General features: G+C 36.6%; 1 protein-coding gene across 4 annotated transcripts in view; it reads right to left on the reverse strand.

Annotated features, from left to right (window-relative positions):
- Positions 1-1,220: 1,220 nt before the first annotated feature.
- The window catches only part of FAM107B (family with sequence similarity 107 member B), a 93,753-nt gene continuing 71,100 nt past the window's right edge, over positions 1,221-23,873 (reverse strand). For all 4 annotated transcript variants that reach the window (XM_007503990.3, XM_007503991.3, XM_056799457.1 and 1 more), the window contains exons 2-4: positions 18,525-18,708; positions 5,567-5,720; positions 1,221-4,066 (exon numbers count right to left, since the gene is read on the reverse strand). In XM_007503990.3, the coding sequence (XP_007504052.1) occupies positions 3,950-4,066; positions 5,567-5,720; positions 18,525-18,652 (399 nt within the window). In that variant the 5' untranslated portion in view covers positions 18,653-18,708 and the 3' untranslated portion in view covers positions 1,221-3,949. The remainder of the gene's footprint in view (positions 4,067-5,566; positions 5,721-18,524; positions 18,709-23,873) is intronic.

Genomic DNA, 23,873 nt, shown 5'->3' on the forward strand with positions numbered 1-23,873 from the left:
TCATCTGGCAGAAAAGGAGGACAGCCTATCAGAGTGAGGCAGCACCAGAATGAAGCTGTGAAGGAAAAGGATTCTGAAAAGTAGAAATAAAAAGATGACAGATCTAGAGCTAGGTGGGATCTCAAAGACCCTTTGGCCAAACCTCCTCATTTTTCAGATGAGGAAACTGAGGCCCAGAGAAGTAAAATGACTCGCTCTTAGCCCAGCGCCTGGTACACAGCAGACCCTTACTAAATGTTTATTGATTGATTGTCCAAGGTAATAAGTCAGAATCAGTAGAGGGATTTGAACTCATAACTTCTGAGGCCGTTCTAGTAATCTTTTTTGTCTGGGATATAGTCTGCATCCTGGACTCTAAATTCCTCCTTGTTCATATTGCCTTAGAGTCACCTCCACCAAGTCACATTAAATGTTTTTAGGAATTGGTTTGTCAATGAAAATAACTTCAATTCTTAGAAATTTTCTAAAAGATCTTTCTAGATTAAATTTTTTAAATTTAGCTATTTCAGAGTTAAGAAATCATTTCATTTCAAGGCACTGCAATGTATTGGACTCCGAGGACCCTGAAGGCAAATTTGCCAACTCCACAGACATTGTCCCCACTCTAGAAAACTGCATCCCATCATGGTCTTTGAAGGAAATGGGGGTATTCCTGAAAAAAAGACATCCTCGGTCTCTCCACTGTAGCCATCAGCACCTTCACATCCCCTTATATCTATATAATGGGCTCTACTTTACAAAGCATTCTCACAGCTGATTTTTCCCTGGATCTTCATAACAGTCCCAACAAACAAGTCCCAGTGGGCAGGCAGACAAGGCTGATGATTTCATGGTGACTTCCGAGACATTAAAAGATCTTTCCTGTTCCCCACTCCACCACCTCAAAAGGCACTTTCATTGTCCTGCCCAGACGACTGAATTTCCCAAGATCCTGGCTGTAAAAGAACGGAAGGTTCCCATGAATTAATAAACTCGGGGCGTAAGAAGGATTATCTACCAAGATATTCATGGCTAATAACATCTTAACATGACTCAGTAGAGCCAGTCACCTAGTTCCAAAGTCCTAAAGGAACTAATCTGAGGGCAGGGAGACGGTCAGGAAATAGAGGTGTTGGGTGAAAACATGAAAAAGTGTATTATAAAGCCAACTTAATCCACAGCCTAAATAGAGCTACCTTTTAAGTTCAAGCCATCTCTTTTCTGTATGACAGACACAGTTGTATAGTTCAAGCACGTAGTAGATTTTTATTAAGCATAACTTTGGTTCTAAGTATTCCACCCTCATTTCTGTAATACTTTCAGTTAAAAACAATTATACAAGAGCAAATACAAAAAATATTAAATTATGAAAACAAACCCGTTAAGGCTCCCTTTATATATATTATATACACTCAAACCAGTCAAGATTTTTCAGAATAGAAGAATAAAGTTATAGTGTAGCTTAGAAAGCAACACGAATTTGTTACCATGCTATCAAAGTGGGAGACAACAAAACTTTCAAATATTTTAAGAGGACAGAAAAGCAGTTAACATAAGTTGCTGGACTATTGCAAAATCAGAAAATGGCTCAATAAACAGAACTGCTCAGAATACTTCTACAAATTCTAACTGAGTTGTACAGCATTTTGATTTGAAGGGAAATTTTGCTTGCCATGTTTTAACTCCGACTTCTAGGCTGGGCCTATCAGGATTCTAGGATGAACTCTTAACTATGCATTCTACTTGTTTTGTAACAACAAACCTCACTTTCACACTCTATTTACAGGGCTGTTTTGAGGCATTTTTGTCTATTAGGCTGAAAACCATTCAGCATACCTCAGCATACCTGCTAGTCAACTGGGGGAGGAAAACACCAATCCACTGTTGCTCCTCCCCACCACTATGGGAGAATAAGCTTCAATAGAGTAAAGAAAATGAAGCATAACATAAGCCTTTTAAAGGACTATGCTGAGGAGGCAAAGCAGATGAATGTCTCTTCAATCTGACCAGCTCGGGAAAGGTGTCAAATGGGACATTTACCACAGGTGTAGAGATCTAAAGATCTAAGATCCAGCTGTGGACTTGTCCTAAATGCTTGTGTTATAAATCGCTCCATTAACAACCCCACACACAAAAGGAAGAAACCCGAATCAATATGACATGGAAATGTGCTCTTGAGCTGATCCGTCGTCGCCTCTTCCTCTTCTCAAAAGCAGGAGAGAAATAGGAGGAAAATCTCAGCTATCGCCATTTCATTTTACAAAGACAAAACTAACAGGAGAAAAGAACATTTCTGCCTAATAATGACATTTGTATTCTGTATCAATAATCCTCACTGATGAACTGGATAATCTATTTCAAAGAGAATTTCCTATATATAATTTCATCCTCTATCTGCATATTGTAACTTTATGGATTTGTGCTATGCTGCTCACTTGAGGATTTCAAATCCTGTCCTACAGAATATTCCTCAATGATGCTAATTTTCATTATAGTTTTCAAGGCGTTCAAATGGCTGCAAGGTTGAAGTCGGGCAAGAAAAGCATCTTGCCCAGAGAAGTCACTGGCTCTCTCTCCTAGACAGAGAACAATACCAAAGCTACATTTTCCCCAATTCCATCCCCAGTGGGAGGCACTCCTGCACAAGGCCAGGGATAGAAAATACATTTGCATAAAATTTAGCTGTAGTTTATGATTGGGATTTTGCTTCACAACAGTGTTCTGGATAGCAAAGGGAATCTTAGCAGTCTCTCCCTTAACCTTGGCTTTTCCTGAGAGAGGGAATTTAGTAGTCATTATCAATGAGACAGTGGTAATATGCTGCCTTTACAGGAAAAAAAGGAGTAAAGGCATATGTGATCATTAATCAGAAATTTTCAAAGCTTCAGTTCTAACAACATTCAAAATGTACAAATGCAAGAAAATCTTCTAAGGTAAGTCTCCTTGAGACCGGTTCACACTTGAATCACATATTAAGCTAAAATAATATCTTGCTACAGAGCTCCCACTTGGGATTCTCCCCATGTGGCGAAAAGAAGACCAAAGTCATTAAAGAATCATGACCTCTACTTGTAACACTGAACTTGGGTCTACAGACTCCCAACATTTTGCCTAAACAAATGAGCTGGAAAGAACAAGAAAAGAAAATGCTGAGGGACAAACTACGCTATCAAACTATCAGAGAATATGTCAAATACCCTTCTTTGAGTTGGAATGTTAATTGCTGCTTCAGAACAGAAATGACTGGAAAAAAGAAAAAAGTTACATAATCAAAGGTATTGCAGAATTTGGTTTTCCTAAAATTGGTTCAGAGTTCAGATGGTAAAACTTCCTCACTGCTTCCAAATTTGGTAAATCTCAGGTCAATGAGATACAATCATGGCTAACCATTCAGTACAAATGAATACTTTTTTTCACACTCACATGTTGTTTAAGATTTAATCCACGTTAAGATTTTTAGGCCTTCCAAACCAGGATCACAGTTATGAAAAGTAACAGATTAAGCACATTCCTGCGTAAGCTAAATTCTTTAAACGATAACTAAGAGTTAGAAAAATAATATTTTTTCAAGGAAGAAAAAATAAAAATACTTTGTCCCCACTACAGTTAGGTTGGAAGAAACCAAGTAGTGCAACATTTAACAAACTCCAGTGTCCTCATCCTTTCCTTTGAGTCTCTGAAGACAAGTCTGTTATACCAACAATCAGCTGCTTATCTGCTGGTCAACATATTTCATTTGGCGAATCTGAACTGCAGCTATCAGTCAACATCCCCCCAGATTCAAAGAGAAAATGATAAACAACATAACCCCTTTTAAAAATGAAAACTTCTGCTGGCTGGCATTTTCTCAAAAAACAAATGTCTCTCCATGCTACTATTGGCTCAAGAGGAAGCAGCACTGGAGATGATCCTACAGGAACGTTCTCTCTGCAGCCTGGGGCTAGAATCCAAGTTTTTGCACAGTGTATGCCTAAGAGTCCTGGACTTCTGCCACTTCTTGGCCTGTTCTTCTCAGGTTTCCCTTCACCTTCACAAATTCTGGGGCATTTTCCTGCTCCTCTTGAATCTTCTGTTTCTCAAGCTCAAGCTTAAATGAGAGTCAAAAAGAGAACAAAACCATATTTAGAACAAATTTCTCAGAATATTCATCCCTGCCCATCAAGCTCCAACTTCTATGTCCTCTACTCTCCCAAGATGGAAAAACTATGATCTCGATGATAGGAAGACTAAGTAGTACTAACAGGTAGGTGGGAATAGGCACACACACTTCTCCCTCTCACCATTAGCTTTTTTTTTTTTAAACCAAAACAAGTAGTTGAGAATTACCCACGACAAAATTGTTTGAAATCCCAGCTTTCTGTAAACAAAGCTGTCCCCATTCCTTCAATCCCCCCAGGCAGAACACCATAGTGGGAAGAACCTGAGGCTTGTCTTGGAGGCCAGAAAGGAGAGCCCACATCCAGGCTCTGCCACGCCCTGCTCTTCCTTTCTTGCTCTCTCTGCATTGGTAAAATAATTGCTCCCTTCCACTGCAATTAGGAGGGAACGAAAAAGTCTTCTGGACAGCTCTCACCACCTCTGCACAAACAGATGCTCGCTCATGTCATGTGGTGGCTGTGGGGCAGGATGGAGGGGAGGAAGGGACGAGTCCCCATGCAGAGAGGGCAGGCACAGGGTTCAAGGACATGTCGGCACACAGACAAAAAAGGAAGGGCAGGAGAAGGAAACACAGAGGTTAAGGCCAGCCATGTGGGAGTGTGGCTGGAATCAAAAGGAAAAACAGGCAGGGGACAGAGGCGTGGGGGCTGCACATGGACACAGACAGGAGAGGGTGGGAGACACCAAGGGGCTGGGGACACATCTACACTCCCCAGGCTCAGACAATGGAAGGCAGACATGTGGAGGGGCAGCGCATGCAAGCCCCCATGGAGGGCAGTGGACCAGCTGTCATTCCGCTTTCCTTTGGAGGGTTGGGTTTTTTTTGGCGGAGGGTTGGAGATCTCATAGTGCTGGGCTGAGAGGCTGAAGTGGAGAATAATACTGTTTGTACAGTAAAGTTCATTTTTTTTCTTGGAATGCAGACTTCTTTTAGAATTCTTTAATTAAGTTGAATTTGCATAATGCAAATTTATATAAAGGAAGAATTATCTGCGTGTTATTTTGTTCTAAGCACTCAGTATCTTTTTATTGTCACATAATTTGTTTATTTGGGGTTTGTGATTCTTCAAGTGTTAGAAACTCAAAACTTGGACTTGGCTCACCAGCTTGGACTTAAAAAACTGCCTGTGCCTAGACTTGTGAGCTTTATTTCCCACACGGTTTGCAAATTCAGAAACAACTTCCCAAAAAGTCTTCTTTTATACCCCACTCCCATCCCCACCATCTGGTTTCTGTGCCTTTCACCTTCCCCGCCTCCCTCTGCATCTTGTTCCCACATCACCTGCCTTTCTTTCGCTCCATTCCACCCATTCCCTTAACTGAGCACATTTCTTCCATTCTAGAGCTCCAGTGCATTTGCCAGCGGGACCCCCACTTCCTCAGGCCTCAGCAGGCTGACCCCAATGACACCTGACCCCCTTCCACTCACCTGCTCTAATTTTTGCTGCCGTTTCAGTAGTTCTATCTCCAAATCAGATTTCTTTTTTTGGGCTTCCTCTTCCTTCTGTTGCTTTATCACTTGGTCTCGCTTTCTCTTCTCCATCACTCTCTGGAGCTCTGGTTTATTCTGAGGTGCAAGACCCCTTCAAAAGCAAACACATTTCCAGTTTAACAAGAACATCATTGTTGTTTCACAGATGCAGTTAACCAAAGCCATCCTTGGCGGTGCCAGAGGAGTGCTGTGGTACGGAAGTCTGCTCTTCCAAGCCAACTGATGGATAACCAGAAGATAAGGGTTCAAGGCTTTTTTCATGCCATTCACTCACTATGTGACCTTGCCCTTGCCGCCCAAGCCATTTCCTTTCTCCAGACTTCATTCCCTCATTCCTAAAATGAAGCTGTTGTTTAGACCAGGGTTCTTTGTTATGGCATGGACCATTTGACAAAAGTGATGATGAAGCCTGCATCTCTTCTCAGAATGTTTTAAAATTCATAAATATAATTATAAAGGAAACTAATTGCATTGAAATAAAAGTGATACTTTTCCCCCAACCAAGTTCAAAGACTATTTGAAATCTATCCACAGAACTCCTTAATGGCCCACCGACGCCAGTTTAAGAACTGGTCTACTTCAGAGATCCTTCCAGCTTTAAAATCCCATGGTGCTCATTTGCCAACCAACAATACAGTATGTTAGTTCAACAAAACTGATTCATCATGTGGCAGTCTAGGAAGGAAGGGTCCAGCACCTCAACCATATGCATGAACAAAACCAATTCAGAGCCAGTCAGAACTTTAGTGATTATTCAATGCAGTTCAAAATATCTAGTCAGTGAACTTCAAAAATAATTTGACAAATGCATGTAATTCTATTTTATCTTATGCATTTATAAACATTCTAAGAAGGGGCCAACAGACTTTCCAATCTTGCCAAAGGGGCCCATGGCACAGAAAAGGTTCGGAAAAGCCCTGGTGTAATCCATTCCTTTTATTTCCCTATCAAGAAAAAAAAAAGACCAGTGAAGTGAAATGACCTGCCCAAAGTAACACATCCAAGCAGTGCCAGAGAAGGGAACAAGTCCAGATATTTTAACTCTTCCTCATGTGCTCTCTTACAGGAGCAATGATTTAGAGATAGAAATAGCTTCAATGATGACAAGCATCTTCATTTCATAGATGAGTAAACTAAGGTCCAGAGAGGTAAAGAATTTTGTCCTAAATAACACAGCTAGTGAGTGGCACAGCCAAGATTCAAATCCAGAATCCTTGGACATCAAATCCAATATTTTTTTCCACAATATTATGAAGTGTTAGAAAATATTAAACTATATCATGATTTTTAAAAATAAACAGGAAAATTAAGGGGTATCTGATAAAAAATAACACTGGTCACTCTCAAAGCTCTAAGCTTTGGTATAGAAGTAATCATTTTCGTATGGGGGAGTAGGTTGTTTTAAATTGTTTAACAGAAGCTTAAAAATACAAACCCTCAAAACAAGAAAATCAATAAAACTTCAAGTAGGAGGGGAATATAGATAATCATTAAGACAAAATCAAAAATTCTCTATCATAGAATACAGTTTAATATGTTTGTTCATCAATAGCTCATTCTTTTCCTATATAAAATGGATACCCCTTCTGACTCACTGAGAGGCCCAGATCCATTCCTTATACTACTCTCAGGTCTTTATTTTAAATTCAAGCTAATAAGCAGTTATTAAATGCCTACATTCAAGGTTCTGTCTTAGACACTGGGGACATAAAGACAAAAATGAAGCAGTCCCTGCTTTCAACATTACATACTATATAACAAAGTCATATAATGTAATTTTAGGAGATAAAAGGACACTACTAACATGAATATTTGGAAATGCCTCATAGAGTATTTCTAAATACTCCTAACATGTGGCATCATTCATTTTAAAACTAGTGCAGAATTCCAAAGACCAATGGTAGCTTGTTATGACTCATATGACATAAAAATGGAGTGGTCCTGGTATGAGCATCAAACAAAACAATAACTGAAATATGTTTAAATCACATGTCCACCACATTTACAAGTAAAAAAGGGGGGGCAAAGTAATCTTAGTTTCATATGTTAATTTTTTATATCTGAGTTACCATAATAGAGGTTATCTATGCTTTATGGAAAGTGATGATAATGTTAAAGTACAAGAATATTATTCTTTTAGAAATTTACAAAATGTCTACCAAATTATTTTAGTAAGTATCCTAACTTAATGACTAAACTACTATATTATTAAGTGTTTCAATTTTTTAGATTTAAGAAATATGACAACTTATATTATGTAAAATGTAGGCTTCTTTAAATTTATCAAATTTTCTGGATTTTGCAAAACTTGTTAAACAGACTCATGGATCCTTGAAGTTGTCTTTCTTCTCAATATATGAGTAATTTGTATTATGTAGTATTCAATTTCTGCTTAAAGCTTTTACATGATAGCTCTAGTAATATAAAATATTTATTAACAAAATACTCAGAAAATGGTGCTCACACAATATTTTAAACATACTAAATGTAAGATTTTAATTAATATTTTATTACAATGAATCACTTTTAATTTAATGTGCATACACAGGAAAAGTCTAAAGCTCTGCATTTTGATTCTGTAAATCAAAAGAAGTCTGTGGAGTTTACAACTATAGCCCTGACAAAATTAAAGAAAATCTTTTTTAGTTCACACTAACAAGGCTATATAGATTGCTGAGTAGGGGAAGGAAGAAGACTATTTTTGAAAATTAAAGTGAAGGGAGGAAAAAGTATAAATAAATGTTTTCTTTTCTTTTTTAAAACCCTTATCTTCCATCTTAGAAACAATACTATGTATTCATCCCAAGGCAGAAGAGTATTAAGGACTAGGCAATGGGGGTTAAATGACTTGTCCAGAATCACACAGCTAGGAAGGGTCTGAGGCCAAATTTGAACCCAGAATCTTCAGTCTCTAGGCCTGCAACTCAATCCACTGAGCCATCTAGCTGCCCCCTAACAAGTAAACAGTCATCTAGCAGTAGTGCTATTACTGGATATGAAAGAAGTCAACTCACTCAAATTAAATAGAGGAAAACAAACAGTTAATGTGAATTGCTACAAAAATGTGAAAAAATGAAAACAAAAAAAAACAAAAAAATTCTGTGGGTGATTCTAGATGCTGTAAATTGTGGTTGTAGTACATTTGTTTCAGAAAATTAAATATTCTAACTAAAGGCTGATCCTTTAATAATTCAGGGTAGAGAGAAAGTAATCAAAATATAAGAGAGGACAGAGCAAAAAGGCCACAGGCAAGGAAGATTCCTTCTGGAACTGCAATCAAACTTACATTAAGGAACCTTTGTGGTTGCATAATTTAATATAAATTAATTTAATTTTAACTTCCAGTGACAAGTACAAATACTCAAATATATAAATAAGAGCATAAGTGAGGGGGAATGCATATAAAAAAAGAACAAAACACTGAATGTTCATATTTTTTATTATTTTCTGACTGTTAATTTTAGCTCCACATATACATATATTAACTTTAACATTTTCCTTGTTCTCTAATCCTTTTTATGTCTTTAAGACATCTGTTACTAAGATTGTCATCTTTCACTGCATCGTTATAGTTGCTACTGATGTTTTTTTTTGGATCTGCTTTATTTATACTATATCACTTCATGTATATCTTCCCATATTTCGTCAAACTCCTCATTTTAATGATTTTTCAACACCCAATATAGTCATGTATTATAATTTGTTTTGCATTGTCCCAAACTCTAGAAACCTAGTTTGTTTCAAAGTTTTTGCTATTGGGAAAAAAAAAAAGTGTTGTAAGGGCTAAATCTGGAAAGATATCTCTTCTTTCTCTTAATCTATAATTCCCTGGGGAATGGGATCACTGGGTCAAAAGATATAACAATTTCAAAATTCTTATTGTCTAACTATATTGATTTCTTTAAAAGTTAGGCCCAATTACAGCTCTTTCAAAAGAATAACAATGTGCTTGTTGATGCTATAGAAATTTCCTACTAACCCAAAGTGCCCTGCTTTCTGACTGTGAAAGGAATTCACTTCCCCATATTCTTGCCCCAGTCTAACTTCTTCTAGGCTTAACATATTTAAAGATGCTCTGACTTTGCAGGCTTAGTTTGCAACTGCATAAAATGATATGGTTGTTCTAGTTTGTATGGGCTCCACAATGGGTAAAAAGTCCTCTGGGAAATACCTTTGGGATAGTATAGACATGGATCTCAAAGGACAAGAATAGTGATAACCAACAATAATCCATTTCATACACACACATACAAAATGCCTCCAGAAACCTCTACTTTTACACACAAAACTGTCTACCCGACTGCCTGTTTTTTTTTTTCTTTAGAAAATTTTATTTAGTCAATTTAGAATATTATTCCTTGGTTACAAGAATCATATTCTTTCCCTCCCTCCCCTCCCTCCACTCTTCCTGTAGCCAATGCGCAATTCTACTGGGTATTACATGTGTCTTTGATCAGAACCTATTTCCAAATTGTTGGTGTTTGCATTAGGATGTTCATTTAGAGTCTATATCCCCAATCATATCCCCTTGACCCATGGATTCAAGTAGTTGTTTCTCTTCAGTATTTATCTACTCCCACAGTTTTTCCTCTGAATGTGGATAGTGTTCTTTCTCATAGATCCCTCCAGGTTGTTCAGGATCACTGCATGCCCCTAATGTGTACAATGTTCTCCTGGTTCTGCTCCTCTCACTCTGCATCACTTCCTGGAGGTTGTTCCAGTCTCCATGGAATTCCTCCACTTTATTATTCCTTTTAGCACAATAGTATTCCATCATCAACATATACCACAATTTGTTCAGCCATTCCCCAATTGATGGGCATCCCCTCATTTTCCAATTTTTTTGCCACCACTAAGAGCGCAGCTATGAATATTCTTGTACATGTTTTTTTTCCTTATTATCTCTTTGGGAATCAAACCCAGCAGTGCGATGGATCAAAGTGCTGGATCAAAGGGAAGATAGTCTTTCATCGCCCTTTGGACATAGTCCCAAATTGCCCTCCAGAATGGTTGAATCAATTCACAACTCCACCAGCAATGAATTAATGTCCCGACTTTGCCACATCCCCTCCAACATTTATTACTTTCCTTTGCTGTCACATTAGCCAATCTTCTAGGTGTGAGGTGATACCTCAGAGTTGTTTTGATTTGCATCTCTCTGATTATAAGAGACTTAAAACAATTTTTCATGTGCTTATTAATGGTTTTCATTTCTTTATCTGAAAATTGTCTTCATGTCCCTTGTCCATTTATCAATGGCTTGATTTTTTCGTACAATTGATTTAGCTCTTTATGAATTTGAGTAATTAGATCTTTGTCAGACTTTTTTCTTATAAGGATTCTTTCCCCAATTTGTTGCTTTGCTTCTAATTTCAGTTGCATTGGTTTTGTTTATACAAAACCTTTTTAATTTAATGTAGTCAAAATTATTTATTTTACATTTTGTGATTTTTTTCTAACTCTTGCCTGGTCTTAAAATCTTTCCTTTCCCAAAGATCTGACATGTATGCTATTCTGTATTCACCAAATTTGCTTATAGTTTCCTTCTTTATATTCGTCATTCACCCATTCTGAGTTTATCATGGTGTAGGGTGTGAGATGTTGATCTAAACCTAATCTCTCCCATACTATCTTCCAATTTTCCCAGCAGTTTTTGTCAAATAGTGGATTTTTGTCCCAAAAGCTGGGATCTTTGGGCTTATCATAGACTGTCTTGCTGAGGTCAGTTACCCCAAGTCTATACCACTGATCCTCCTTTCTGTCTCTTAGCCAGTAACATATTGTTTTGATGACCACTGCTTTACAGTATAGTTTGAGATCTGGGTACTGTAAGGCCACTTTCCTTTGCATTTTTTTTTTCATTATTTCCCTGGATATCCTTGATCTTGTTGTTCTTCCAAATGAACTCTGTTATGTTTTTTTCTTAATTCAGGAAAAAAGTTTTTTTGGTAGTTCGATGGATATGGCACTAAATAAGTAAATTAATTTGGGTTGGATTGTCATTTTTGTTATGTTAGTTCATCCTACCCATGAGCAATCAATGTTTTTCCAATTGTTTAGATATACTTTTAATTGTATAGAGAGTGTGTTGCAGTTGTCTTCATATAGTTCCTGTGTTTGTCTCAGCAGATAGATTATTAAGTATTTTATATTGTTTAGGGTGATATTAAATGGAATTTCTCTTTCTAATTCTTGCTGCTGAGATGTGTTGGAGATATATAGAAATGCTGATGACTTATGTGGGTTTATTTTTTATCCTGCAACTTTGCTAAAGTTGTTGATTATTTCCACTAGCTTTTTAGTTGATTCTCTAGGATTCTTTAAGTAAATCATCATCAAAAAGTGATAGCTTGGTCTCCTCATTGCCTATTTTAATACCTTTAATTTCTTTTTCTTCTCTAATTGCTACTGCTAGTGTTTCTAAGGACAATATTAAATAATAGAGGTGATAATGGGAATCCTTGTTTCACTCCTGATCTTAGTGGGAAGGCTTCTAGTTTATCCCCATTGCAGATGATGTTTGCTGATGGTTTTAGATTTATACTGTTCATTATTTTTATGAAAGGCCCTTCTACTCCTATGCTTTCTAGTGTTTTCAATAGGAATGAGTGTTGCATTTTGTCAAAGGCTTTTTCTGCATCTATTGAAATAATCATGTGATTTTTATCGATTTGCTTGTTAATATTGTTAATTATGTGGATGGTTTTCCTAGTATTGAACCATCCTTGCATTCCTGGTATAAATTCCATCTGATTATAGTAAATAATCCTTGTGATCACTTGCTGGAGTCTTTTGGCTAGTATTCTATTTATGGTTTTGCATCTGTGTTCATTAAGGAGATTGGTCTGTAGTTTTCTTTCTCTATTTTTGATCAGCCTGGCTTTGGAATCAGTACCATATTTGTGTCATGAAAGGAATTTGGTAGAACTCCTTCTTTGCTTATTTTGTCAAATACTTTGCATAGTATTGGGGTTAGTTGTTCTTTAAATGTTTGATAGAATTCACTTGTGAATACATCTGGTCCTGGGGATTTTTTCTTAGGGAGTTCTTTGATGGCTTGTTCAATTTCTTTTTCTGATATAGGGTTATTTAAGTATTCTATTTCTTCTTCTGTTAATCTAGGCAATTTATATTTTTGTAAATAATCATTCATATCACCTAGATTGCCATATTTATTTATTGCCATATAATTGGGCAAAATAGTCTTAATAATTACTTTAATTTCCTCTTTGTTAGAGATGAGGTCACCCTTTTCATCTTTGATAGTGTTAATTTTAGAAGCAGTACATTATTTGTTTTTTCAAAGTACCAGCTTCTAGTCTTATTTATTAATTCAATAGTTATTTCATTTTCAATTTTATTAATTTCTCATTAATTTTTAGGATTTCTAATTTATTTTTTGTCTGGGGATTTTTAATTTATTCTCTTTCTAGTTTTTTTTAATTTGCATGCCCAATTCATTGACCTCTTCCCTCTCTGATTTATTAATATATGAACTCAGGGATATAAATTTCCCCCTGAGTATTGCTTTGGCTGTATCCCATAGATTTTGATATGATATCTCTTCATGGTAATTTTCTTCAATGAAATTATCAATTGTTTCTATGATTTAATCTTCAACCAATTTTGAAGAATCATATTATTTAATTTCTAAATAATTTTTGATTTGCCTCTCCACATACCATTACTAATTATTATTTTATTGCATTATCATCTGAAAAGTTTGCATTTATTATTTCTGCTCTTTTGCACTAGTTTGACATGTTTTTATTCCCTAGTACATAGTCAATATTTGTAATTGTACCATGTGCTGTTGAAAAGAAGATGTATTCCTTTTTGTCTCTATTTATTTTTCTCCATATATCTATTAACTCTAATTTTTGTAAGATTTCATTCACAACTCTTACCTCTTTTTTATTTATTTATTGGTTTGATTTATCTAGTTCGGATAGGGGAAGGTTCAGATCTCCCACTAGTATAGTTTTAACATCTATTTCCTCCTTAAGCTCCAATAGTTTCTCCTTTAAAAGTCTGGATGCTATACCATTTCGTGCATTCGTGTTGAGTACTGCTATTTCCTCATTGTCTATACTGACGTTTATCAGGATGTAATTACTTTCCTTATCTCTTTTAATCAGATCTATTTTTACTTTGGCTTCATCGGATATCATGATTGCGACTCCTGCCTTCTTTTTCTCCGTTGATGCCTAATAGATTTTACTCCAGCCTCTTGCCTTTACCCTATGTGTGTCTACCTGCCTCGTGTGTATTTCTTGTAAACAACATATAGTAGGATTTTGGTTTCTGATCCACTGCTATTTGCTTCCATTTTATGGGGGAGTTCATCCCATTCACATTCAGAGTTATGATTACCACCTGTGTATTACTCAACATTCTGATTTCCTCTCCTAGTCCTGCCCTTCCTTCTTTCACTATTTCCTTTTAAACCAATGTTTTGCTTTTAAACAGTCCCCCTAATAGCCACCTTTATTTTACTTCCATTCTCACCCCTCCCTTCTTATTCCCCTTATATTTTTTGTAGGGTACTTGAATTCCCTCCCCAATCTCTTTCCCCCAATTCTGGTACTCCTTGCCCCACTCCCCAACCTAAGTTTTCCCCTCTCAATTTCCTTTGTTAGGTAAGATAGAATTTGATACCTCAATGGAAATAGATGCTCTTCCTTCTCAGAATTGATTCCACTGAGAGAAAGGTTTAAGTATTGTCTATTAGCACTCTCTTCCCCCCTGTTTATAATTGTATTCTTCCTCCCCCCTTCCATGTACCTCTTTTTTTATAGTATAATTTATCCTATTTTTCTTATTTCTTCAAATTTTTCTTGGTGCTATGAATTTTAGATTTACTCCACCCTGTTTAGTCTAGCAATCAAAAATGTATACACCCCTACTTAAGGATTAAGTGTTGAGAAGGATGGCCTATGACAGACATATGCTTGCAAATGACAAATCATAAGCAACTGACAGATCCCCTGGGCTGTCCAAAGTCAAGCTTAAGCTACCATTGGTACATGTGAGACGCAGGAAGTGATGTAGGAAAAAGTCTATATATTTGTGTCACTTCCTCGTGCCTTTTCTCTTTGGTAGCAGAAGCATTGAGCTCGGGGTCTCTCTCTCGGAAATGTTGGGTTCAACTAGTGGCGTGGCTTGTGGCAGCGTTTTGGTGTCTTGGCATGGGTCAGGTGAGGTATCTTCCCTGAGCTCTCTCAGAGTTTAGGCCGATTCCTTTTTTCCTTTACCTTTCCTAAAATGCTATCCTCCTAGGAAGCCCCTCATCTCAGAGGAGGCTCATGGCTGGAAGGTCTCTGAACTCCCCTTGGCTCAGGTTAGGCCAGAGAAATCTTATATCCTTTTCCCTCTCTCTTCTTCTTAATTCCTTCCCTCTATATTAATTAAGCCACCATAAAATTCCCAAACTGACTTGAGTAATTATATTGGGATTTGAATTAATCCCTGGTGACCATAAGGATAATAAATTAGTCAAAACTCCCTAAATTTACCCCTTAGAGTGCCATCTTCTATTCCTCCCCTTTCCTATTTTACATATCATCTTAAACTACTTAGTACCCCAAATACTACCTATGAATAATTCTTCTAACTACTATGATAGCTAACAGTTTTTGAGACTTACAAATAATATTTTCCATATAGGAGTATAAACAATTTGATCTTACTGAAGCCCTTAAAAGAAAAAAAAAATTTCCTATCTTTCTTGTTTACCTTTTCATGTTTCTCTTGAATTCTGTGTTTGGATATCAAACTTTCCACTTAGTTCTGGTCTTTTCTTTACAAATACTTGGAAATCTTCTATTTTGTTGAATGCCCATACTTTCCCCTGGAAGTGTATAGTCAGTTTTGATGGGTAGGTTATCCTTGGTTGAAGACCCAATTTTCTTGCCTTTCTGAATACCATATTTCAAGCCTTGTGGTTCTTTAGTATGGAGGCTGCCAGATCCAGTGTAATCCTGATTGGTGCTCCTTGATATCTAAATTGTCTCTTTCTGGCTTCTTGCAGTATTTTCTCCTTAGCTTGGGAGCTCTTGAATTTGGCAATTATATTCCTGTGAGTTGTATTTTGAGGATTTAATGTAGAGGGTGATCTATGGACTCCTTCAATGTCTATTTTGTCCTCTTGTTCAAGACTATAAGGGCAGTTTTCCTGGATAATTTCTTATAGTATGATGTCAAAGTTTCTGTTTATTTCCAGGTTTTCAGGTAGGCCTATAATTCTTAAATTGTCTCACCAGGACCTGTTTTCCAAGTCATCCACATTCTCAATGAGATATTTCATGTTTCCTTCTAATTTGTTATTCTTTTGACTTTGCTTTATTAATTCTTGCTCTCTTGTGATATCATTAGCTTCTTCTTGCCCAATTCTAGTTTTTAAGGCTGGTTTTAAACTATGACCTTTTGATTGTCCTTTTTGGTTTGGTCTATCCTGCTTTTCATGACTTCCAGTTGGTCAATTCTGGTCTTCAGTTTGCTTAGTGGTTCATTTGATTTCTGAGCTTCTTTTTGCAAGTAGGAGATTCTGTCTTTTAAACTGTTATTTTCTTTTTTGAACTATTTCCCACTTTTCTTGCCAAGTTTTTTCTATTTTTCTCACTTGATTCATCATCTCAAATCTGAGCTCCTCAATAGATTGTGTCCAATTTTTTTGGAAGGTTTGGATGTGTTTGTTTGTCATCCTCTTCTGTCCCCTCTGTAGTCTGGAGTTTTCCTCCATAGAAACTATCCAGGATCAGAGGCTTTTTCTTGTTGTTGTTGTTGTTTGTTTGTTTTTTTGTTTTTTTGGTAATTGTAGATTGCAGTTCTTGGGTGTTGGTGGACAGTGCTTTATTGTTTTTTTCTTCTCTTCCCAGTCAGAAGTCTAATTGAAGAGGACAGGCTCTCTGTGTATGGAGCAACAGAGTAGTTTTTGCCTGAGGCTATTTTTCAGTCTCCACTGTGTCTGCTGTGCACAGCCCCTCTCTGCCCTATCTCCACATTCCTCAGCCTCCTAGCTTCCCAAGTCTCACTGCTCTCTGGGGTAAGTCTATGGTGTCCTCAACCAGTCCCCTGAGAATATAGTGATTGCCCCACACTCGCTCCAACTCTGTCTCTGGCACCATAGGTGGAGTGGGGGAGGGGTTATCAGCTCGAGATTTGGTAGGAATAATTTTACCCCCTTATAGGGTGAAAATGCCCAAACCCTGCCTACCTTCACGGCTGCACCCTATGGACAAGTCCTTTCACTCATTAGATTTTGGTTTTTATCCTTTTGAGGTGCTTTATATCGGTAAGTGGTGAGGAGTGAAGGTCCTTTGCTTCTACTCTATAGCCATTTTAGCCCAGAAGTCTAAAAAATGTATTTTGATTATTGTATATTTCATTGTATTTGTCCTGAAACTGAAGTCATCTATCCTCAAAAACATCTTACCATTCCTTAGCTGTCATATCTTGGCTCCTTTACTTGGGATCACAGGATTTTAAGAGGCCAGGGCCAAGCCTCTTGCTTTGGAGATCCATATTATTCATTTTTGTAATAAGAGCAATCTTATTTTTTATTTTAAAAATTTCCCCATGTTTCCATATTTTATTTTCTTTCCTTCCCCTCTATCTAGTTTTTTATTAAAGGTCCTCCAGACTTTGTTGGCTCAGGGCTAAAGACCTCTTCATCTTCTGAACCCAAAGCAGGCGAGGAGCAGGGGAGGGCATACAGGGCATCTACAAGGTGTGGCTGGAAGATCATGCCACTCAGGCAGGCCCCCTTCGGTAGAGGGTAAATCTGTTGATTAGACTCAGGGTCCTCCAAATCTGTCCTTATTAAATATCTATCTCCTATAAAGGCTAAGTAAATCTTCTTTTGTTAACTGTTGACAGCTTGCAAGTATTGCATTTTATTCCTCTATCAAGGAACAGGGGACTGACCCAGTCTCAGACCAGGCCACACCTTCTATGGACAAAGCACTGAGTTAAGTATCTGAGAGAAAAAAATACCTCATGGCCTTAATATATGGCACAAAAATGTGGACCACAAATGTCTTATATTTAAACAACTTACAGAAAGTATTTGTTTTCCTAAGATGGCATAAATTATGGGCCAATATTAAAGCATTTTACAAAAAATTTTATAATACCTTTCTAAACTATGAAATTAACAGTTTTAGCAAATATACCTTTCCCTTCCCCTATTCCCAACCCACACAGCCCCAAAAGCTTTGGCAGTAAGTATTTATGCCTAATTCTTAACCTTCTACAAGATACAAAGGAGGAATTCATAACTTTTTATTTTGTTCAGGGGGGGAGGTTTAATTCACAGATCTAAAGAAGGTCTCTATGAGATTTTGTACATCTTTTATGAATACTATATGTCCTTTCTCTCCCCATTAGGATTTGTAAAATTGAGATTTGAACTCTGGACTCCATTCCCCAGGAGTCCTTGCTAGCTCCCAGAATGCTCTGTAATCTCACTGAATTCTCAGGTGGGCCGAGATCGAGAAGGGATTTAACCTGATTGCAAAGGCTTTTGTGTCTCTTTTGGACTTCCGTTTTGGAGCAGACATGGCTCTTTCCATAATGTAGGTGAGGTCTTGTCTAGGCCTCTCTGGCCTAGGCACATGTTTCTTACTCTGTATTTTCTTTAATCCTTAATCTTCAATAAACCTCTAAAAATATAATACTCCTTGCAGAGAGAAACTAATTTCTACCTTGCCTCTCTCCCCTAAATTTTAATCTTAACAGATTCTCCAATTAAAATATTTCCTCATAACATTTAAAATCTTCTTCCTTGTCAAAGAAGAGAAGAGGATTCTAGAATAAATGAAAAAGTACAAGTTGAGACTTCCTATTCCCAATACACACACACCCCATATACCCTTGGATCAGGAGGTCAACTCACCTTTTCTGATTCATCAGAAGTTCTCTGTGAAGATCTTGATGATTCCGGGAAATTTTGACAGGATTGATTAATTTTTGAGGCTTGATTAATTCAGGATTGTCATCTTCTATGTAGTCAGGTTCAGCCATGATACTTTTTTGAATAAGAATGGAATCTTTTAGTTCAGGATCCTCAATTATATTATCTGTAACAGAAAGAAAAACAGTTTTCTAGAGTAGTCTATTTTACACAAATTTTCATCAGTTAGGGTCTTGTGAAAAATGTCATTTTAATTTAAAGGAACACATTAAGACCACTTTTTATAATGTTTCTAAATGCTTTGCAAAATAAAGGAGAAGGGGTATCTTAAAAGACTCTCTTGAGTTGTATGGTTTGATTAAACTCTCAGGATGGGGAATTCATCATCACACCTTGACTGGGTTATATCTATTGTCATGTCCTTTTTTTTCTTGATAAGAAAAAAACTGGATCAGTGATATCCTTGGTATATGGAACTCCCAGGTAATGAAACTCTATTAATACAGATTGGCACCTTCTCTATAATTTATGCTTTTAAAAAGCTACTTAAATCAGGTGTCAAACAAGCTACCCGAGGGCCTAGTGAAAGGTTAAGTGCCAAGACTGGACTTTATAAGAATGAGACTATAAAAGATATAGTTTGATAGGATAAGTTTTATAGGTTTGAGGACCTGGAATGTTATCTCGAAGAACATGGAAAGGCAAATGCAGGGAATTCGGTGCAAGGCTTAGAATGAAAGGAGAAGGGGTAAGTGTGAGAGTGAGGCAGTGACAGCTAATCCCTGACTGTTGTGGGATTAACCAGCCTTTTCCCTCTCTCTAAGGAGAAACAAAGAGAGAACTTGAACTATCTTGGTAGTTTTCCTTTTGTCCGTTTTGGGAAACACCAGGAAGGAAACCAGTGTCTATCTGCGGTTGTGATAACATTTTGTTTTGAAGAAGAATCACAGATGATCCTGCTTGCTTGCACTCTGAGTCTTACCTCAGAGCCAAACTCATCTGAGTGAGTCTCTGCCATTCTGGCTCACTGTCTTTACTTACTTGGAACAAGTTTAACATAGAAATACTTGAACTTGTATATAAAGATTTAGTCAGTTTTGTCATATAGTGTTGGGGGGGTGGATTTTAGTTATTGATAAGGAGACTTCATAGAGTAGCTTGCCAAGACAAGAAGAATTTCATTTTGCGACGAAAGAGAAGTGGGTGGAAATCTAGTTCCCTTAGTTGTTAAGGCATCCTCTGTTTATAATCCTTATATTTAACCTTTATAATACAAATATATATATATATATATATATATATATATATATAATAGTCTCCAAGACAGTTTGTGCACTGAGCCCAGTGAAGAAAGGTTCGCTCTTAGACTTTCCTTCAAAGAGGAGAACTGGGATACTTTGTGGACAGATGGCAAAGTATCTAGTCAGTATCCATCCTAATTATACATTTTACAACCCTATTATTACAACTTGGACCCAAATCTTTCTCATTCTGAGATCAGAACTTTAACCATCACACCATAGTTGCCTTTTTTTTTTCCAAATTCAGTGATCCCTCACCTATCGTGGAAGTTACGTTCCAGAGACCCCTGTGATAGGTGAAAATCCGTGAAGTAGTGGTGTTATATTTATTTTATTATTTACATATATTTTAAGGCTTTATAAACCATTCCCACGCTTCATAAACCTTTTCCACACTCTTATTAACCTACAGTCACTGAGTCAATCAGCATCCAGGATACAGAACATACAGCTGGGGTTTGTTACTTTTCATTCCACTGGCCAATAGTGTGCAGTGATAAGTGTCAACTCTGAGATTTAGAATTAATTTTTTTTAAACCTGTGATACAGGTTTAAACCTGGATAAGTAAACTGCAATATAGCCAGGGACGACTGTAGAAATGATCTCAGCTCAACTGCCAATTTGGACATTAACCTTGTACAAGCTTAACCTGTACAAGCAGCATAACCCACAAAAGACAGAGTGAAGGCTTCCAGAGCTCTCAGTCACAGGCAATAAAAGGTGTTAGGGTGGGGGGCTCGACAACTGCTTAGAAAGAGATGACAGGGGCCCTTTGCTGGCTCTTGGTGCAAGACTCTTGCTGCATTGCACAGGCCAGGAAAGTACTAAACATACTTCTCCTTATATCACACCACCTTGGAAGAACTGAAAGCAGATAGATTCCCAGAGCTAGCTCTCAATGCAGCTGCAAAAAGAACATGAAGCTCGGAACAGTGTTCCCTATACCATAGTTATAGAGCCCAATAATAACAATTTTTTTTTATTACAAGGGGGAAAAGGCTGAAAAATGAGTAAACAACAAAAAAAGAAACCGAATTCAAAAAGTTATTTTGATGACAGGAAAGACTAAAACACAAGTTCCGAAGAAGACAACAAAGTCAATTCTGCTGCATCCAAAACCTCCAAGAAATATACTAATTGTTCGCAAACACAAAAAGAATTAATGGAGAACCTCAAAAAGGATTTTAAAAAATCAAATAAGAAATGTAGTAGAAAAATTAATCAAAGTCAAAAGAATGAAAAAATAAAAGAAAATTTGAAAATCTCATAGGAAAAACTGACCAAGAAAATAAATCCAGGAGAGACAATATAATATAAGAATTACTGGACTACCTGAAACCCATGACCAAAAAATGAGCTCAGACATCATCTTTCAAGAAATTATCAAGGAAAATTGCCCTGATATTCTAGAACCAGAGAAATTGAAAGAATCTAACAATCATCTTCTGAAAGAAATTCTAAAATGACAACTCCCAGGAATATTATAGCCAAATTCCAGACTCCCAGGTCTACAAGGAAATACTGTAAGCAGTCAAACAAGAAACAATTCAAATATCACGGAGCTATCTTCAGAATAACAGCAGATTTAACAACTTTTACCTTAAGGGATACAAGGGCCTAGAATATCATATTCCAGAAGGCAAAGGAGTTAAGACTTCAACAAATAATCACTCACCTAGCAAAACTGAGCATAATCCTTCAGGGGGGAAATGGATATTCAATGAAATATAGTACTTTGAAATATTCCTGGTGAAAAGACCAGAGCTGAATGGAAAATCTGACTCTCAACTATAAGACTCAAGAGAAGTATAAAGACGTAAAACAAGAATGAGAAATCAAAAGACATTCAATAAAGTTAAAATGTTTACATATCCACAAGGGAATATGATTCTTGTAACTCCTACGAACTTTATCCTTATTAGGGCAGTTACAAGGAGTTACATAGACAGAGGGAAAGAATGTGAGTTGAATATGATGAAATGATATAAAAAATAGTAATATTAAGGCATGAGAAAGAGGTGAAAGAGAAAAACAGAATGAGGTAAATTATCACACATAAAAGTGACATGAAAGAGCTTTTACAGTAGAGAAGATGGGGAAATGGAGAGAGGAACACATGAAACGTACTCTCATAAAAACTGGTGCAACAAGGGAAGAACAGATTAAATTAATTGAATAGAAACTCAAGAGAAATCTATCTTACCTTACAGGAAAAGTAGGAAGTGAAAGGATAAGAGAAGGGCTGTGACACTGATAGAAAAGAGGGCAAATCAGGGAAAGTGGTGGTCAGAAGCCAAACTGGGGGAAACAGGATGGAGAGTAATATGCCATAATCATAATAGTATGAAATTTTTTTAGAGATCTCTCTAACAAAACCTCATTTCTTAATTACATAGAGAAATTAGTTGAATGGATAAGAATACAAATCATTCTCCAACTGATAAATGGTCAAAGATTATGAACAGGCAGTTCTTGAACAAAGTAATTCAAGTTCTCTAGAGTCATGCAAAAATGCTCTATAACATTATTAATTAGGGAAATGAAAATTAAAACAATTCTGAGGCACTACCCCCACATTTATCTGATTAGCTATTATATCAGAAAAGGAAGATAACAAAACTTGGTGGGGATAAGGGAAAACCGAGACACTAATGTATTGCTGGGAGTTATGAACTGATCTGGAGAGCAATTTGGACCTATGTTCAAAGGGCTTTAAAATAGCACACACAACAGCTCTTTTTGTAGGGGCAAAGAATTGGAAAATAAGGGGATATCCATCATTTGGGAAATGGCTAAGTTACAGCATATGACTAATGAAATACTATTGTACTGTAAGAAATGACAAGCAGGAGGAGCTCAGAAAAACCTGGAAAGACTTACATGAACTAAAGCAGGCTAAAATAAGTAGAACTTGGAAAACATTGTACATCTTAATGGGAATACTGTACAATAAACAACTGTGAATGATTTTGCAATTTTTAGCAACAAAATGATTCAAAACAATCCCACTAGGCACATGATAAAAGAGACCATCAGCTTTCAAAGAAGTAACTGATGAAATCTGAATCCAGACTAAAGCAAATTTTTCATTTTCTCTCTTAATTTTTTGTTTGATTTCCATCCATAAATGGATTAATTTGGGAAAATTGTTTTCTATGATTGCATATCTAAAATATAACTGAGAATGCTAACCATCTTGGGAGATGGGGAGTAAGAAAAAGAATTCAAGACTCAAAATTCTTTTCCAAAAATATTAACTTTTAAAATATGTGATTGGGGAAAAATAAAATAACACACTGGTGAAAAATAAAATAACACACTGGTAAACATGTATAGTCAAAATAAGTTTCCATGCTGGCCATTTCAAAAAAAAAAAAAGAGACAGAAAGAAAAGCAAAACTCTTATAACTAATATGCATAGTCAAGCAAAATAAGTTCAAGCATCGGCCATGTTGAAAAAATGCCATAGCCTTCATCCTAAATCCATCAGCTGTCAGGAAGCTAGAAGAGTGAGAAACATAACTCTCTTTTTCTGTCCCAATCAACTCAATGGGTTAGTACTTCCACAAAATAACCTCTATAATTCTAAATCTGACAAGGGATATTTTTGTATGGCTATGCATGACAACAGCAGTGTGTATGCTGCCACATATGGTGATGAAATGGAAAGGGAAACTTTTCTCTGAGAATTAGATTAGACTTAAAGAAAGTTATATCAATCAGATTTTCACAATGCACTGATGTATGTGCATGCTTTGGATGAGAAAACCCTGAACGAAGGGCCTTGCCTCACTTAATTCATCAGTTTTCTTAGATGTGAAGTAATCCCCAATACTCAGTGATAAGTTTTATAGTACTTTAAATTCTCCCAAAGAAGTTGATGTTAAATACAAGGTATAAAACATTCTTCACAATCTCCTTTATGAAAAACAAATCCCAACGTATACTGCCATCAACATGAGAATTAAATCAATACTGAATTGCACTGCTTAAAAAACACTAAAAAGTTGTGAAAACAAAATGTACATA

Source organism: Monodelphis domestica, chromosome 5 (assembly GCF_027887165.1).
Source record: "Monodelphis domestica isolate mMonDom1 chromosome 5, mMonDom1.pri, whole genome shotgun sequence".
Taxonomy (NCBI): Eukaryota; Metazoa; Chordata; class Mammalia; order Didelphimorphia; family Didelphidae; genus Monodelphis; species Monodelphis domestica.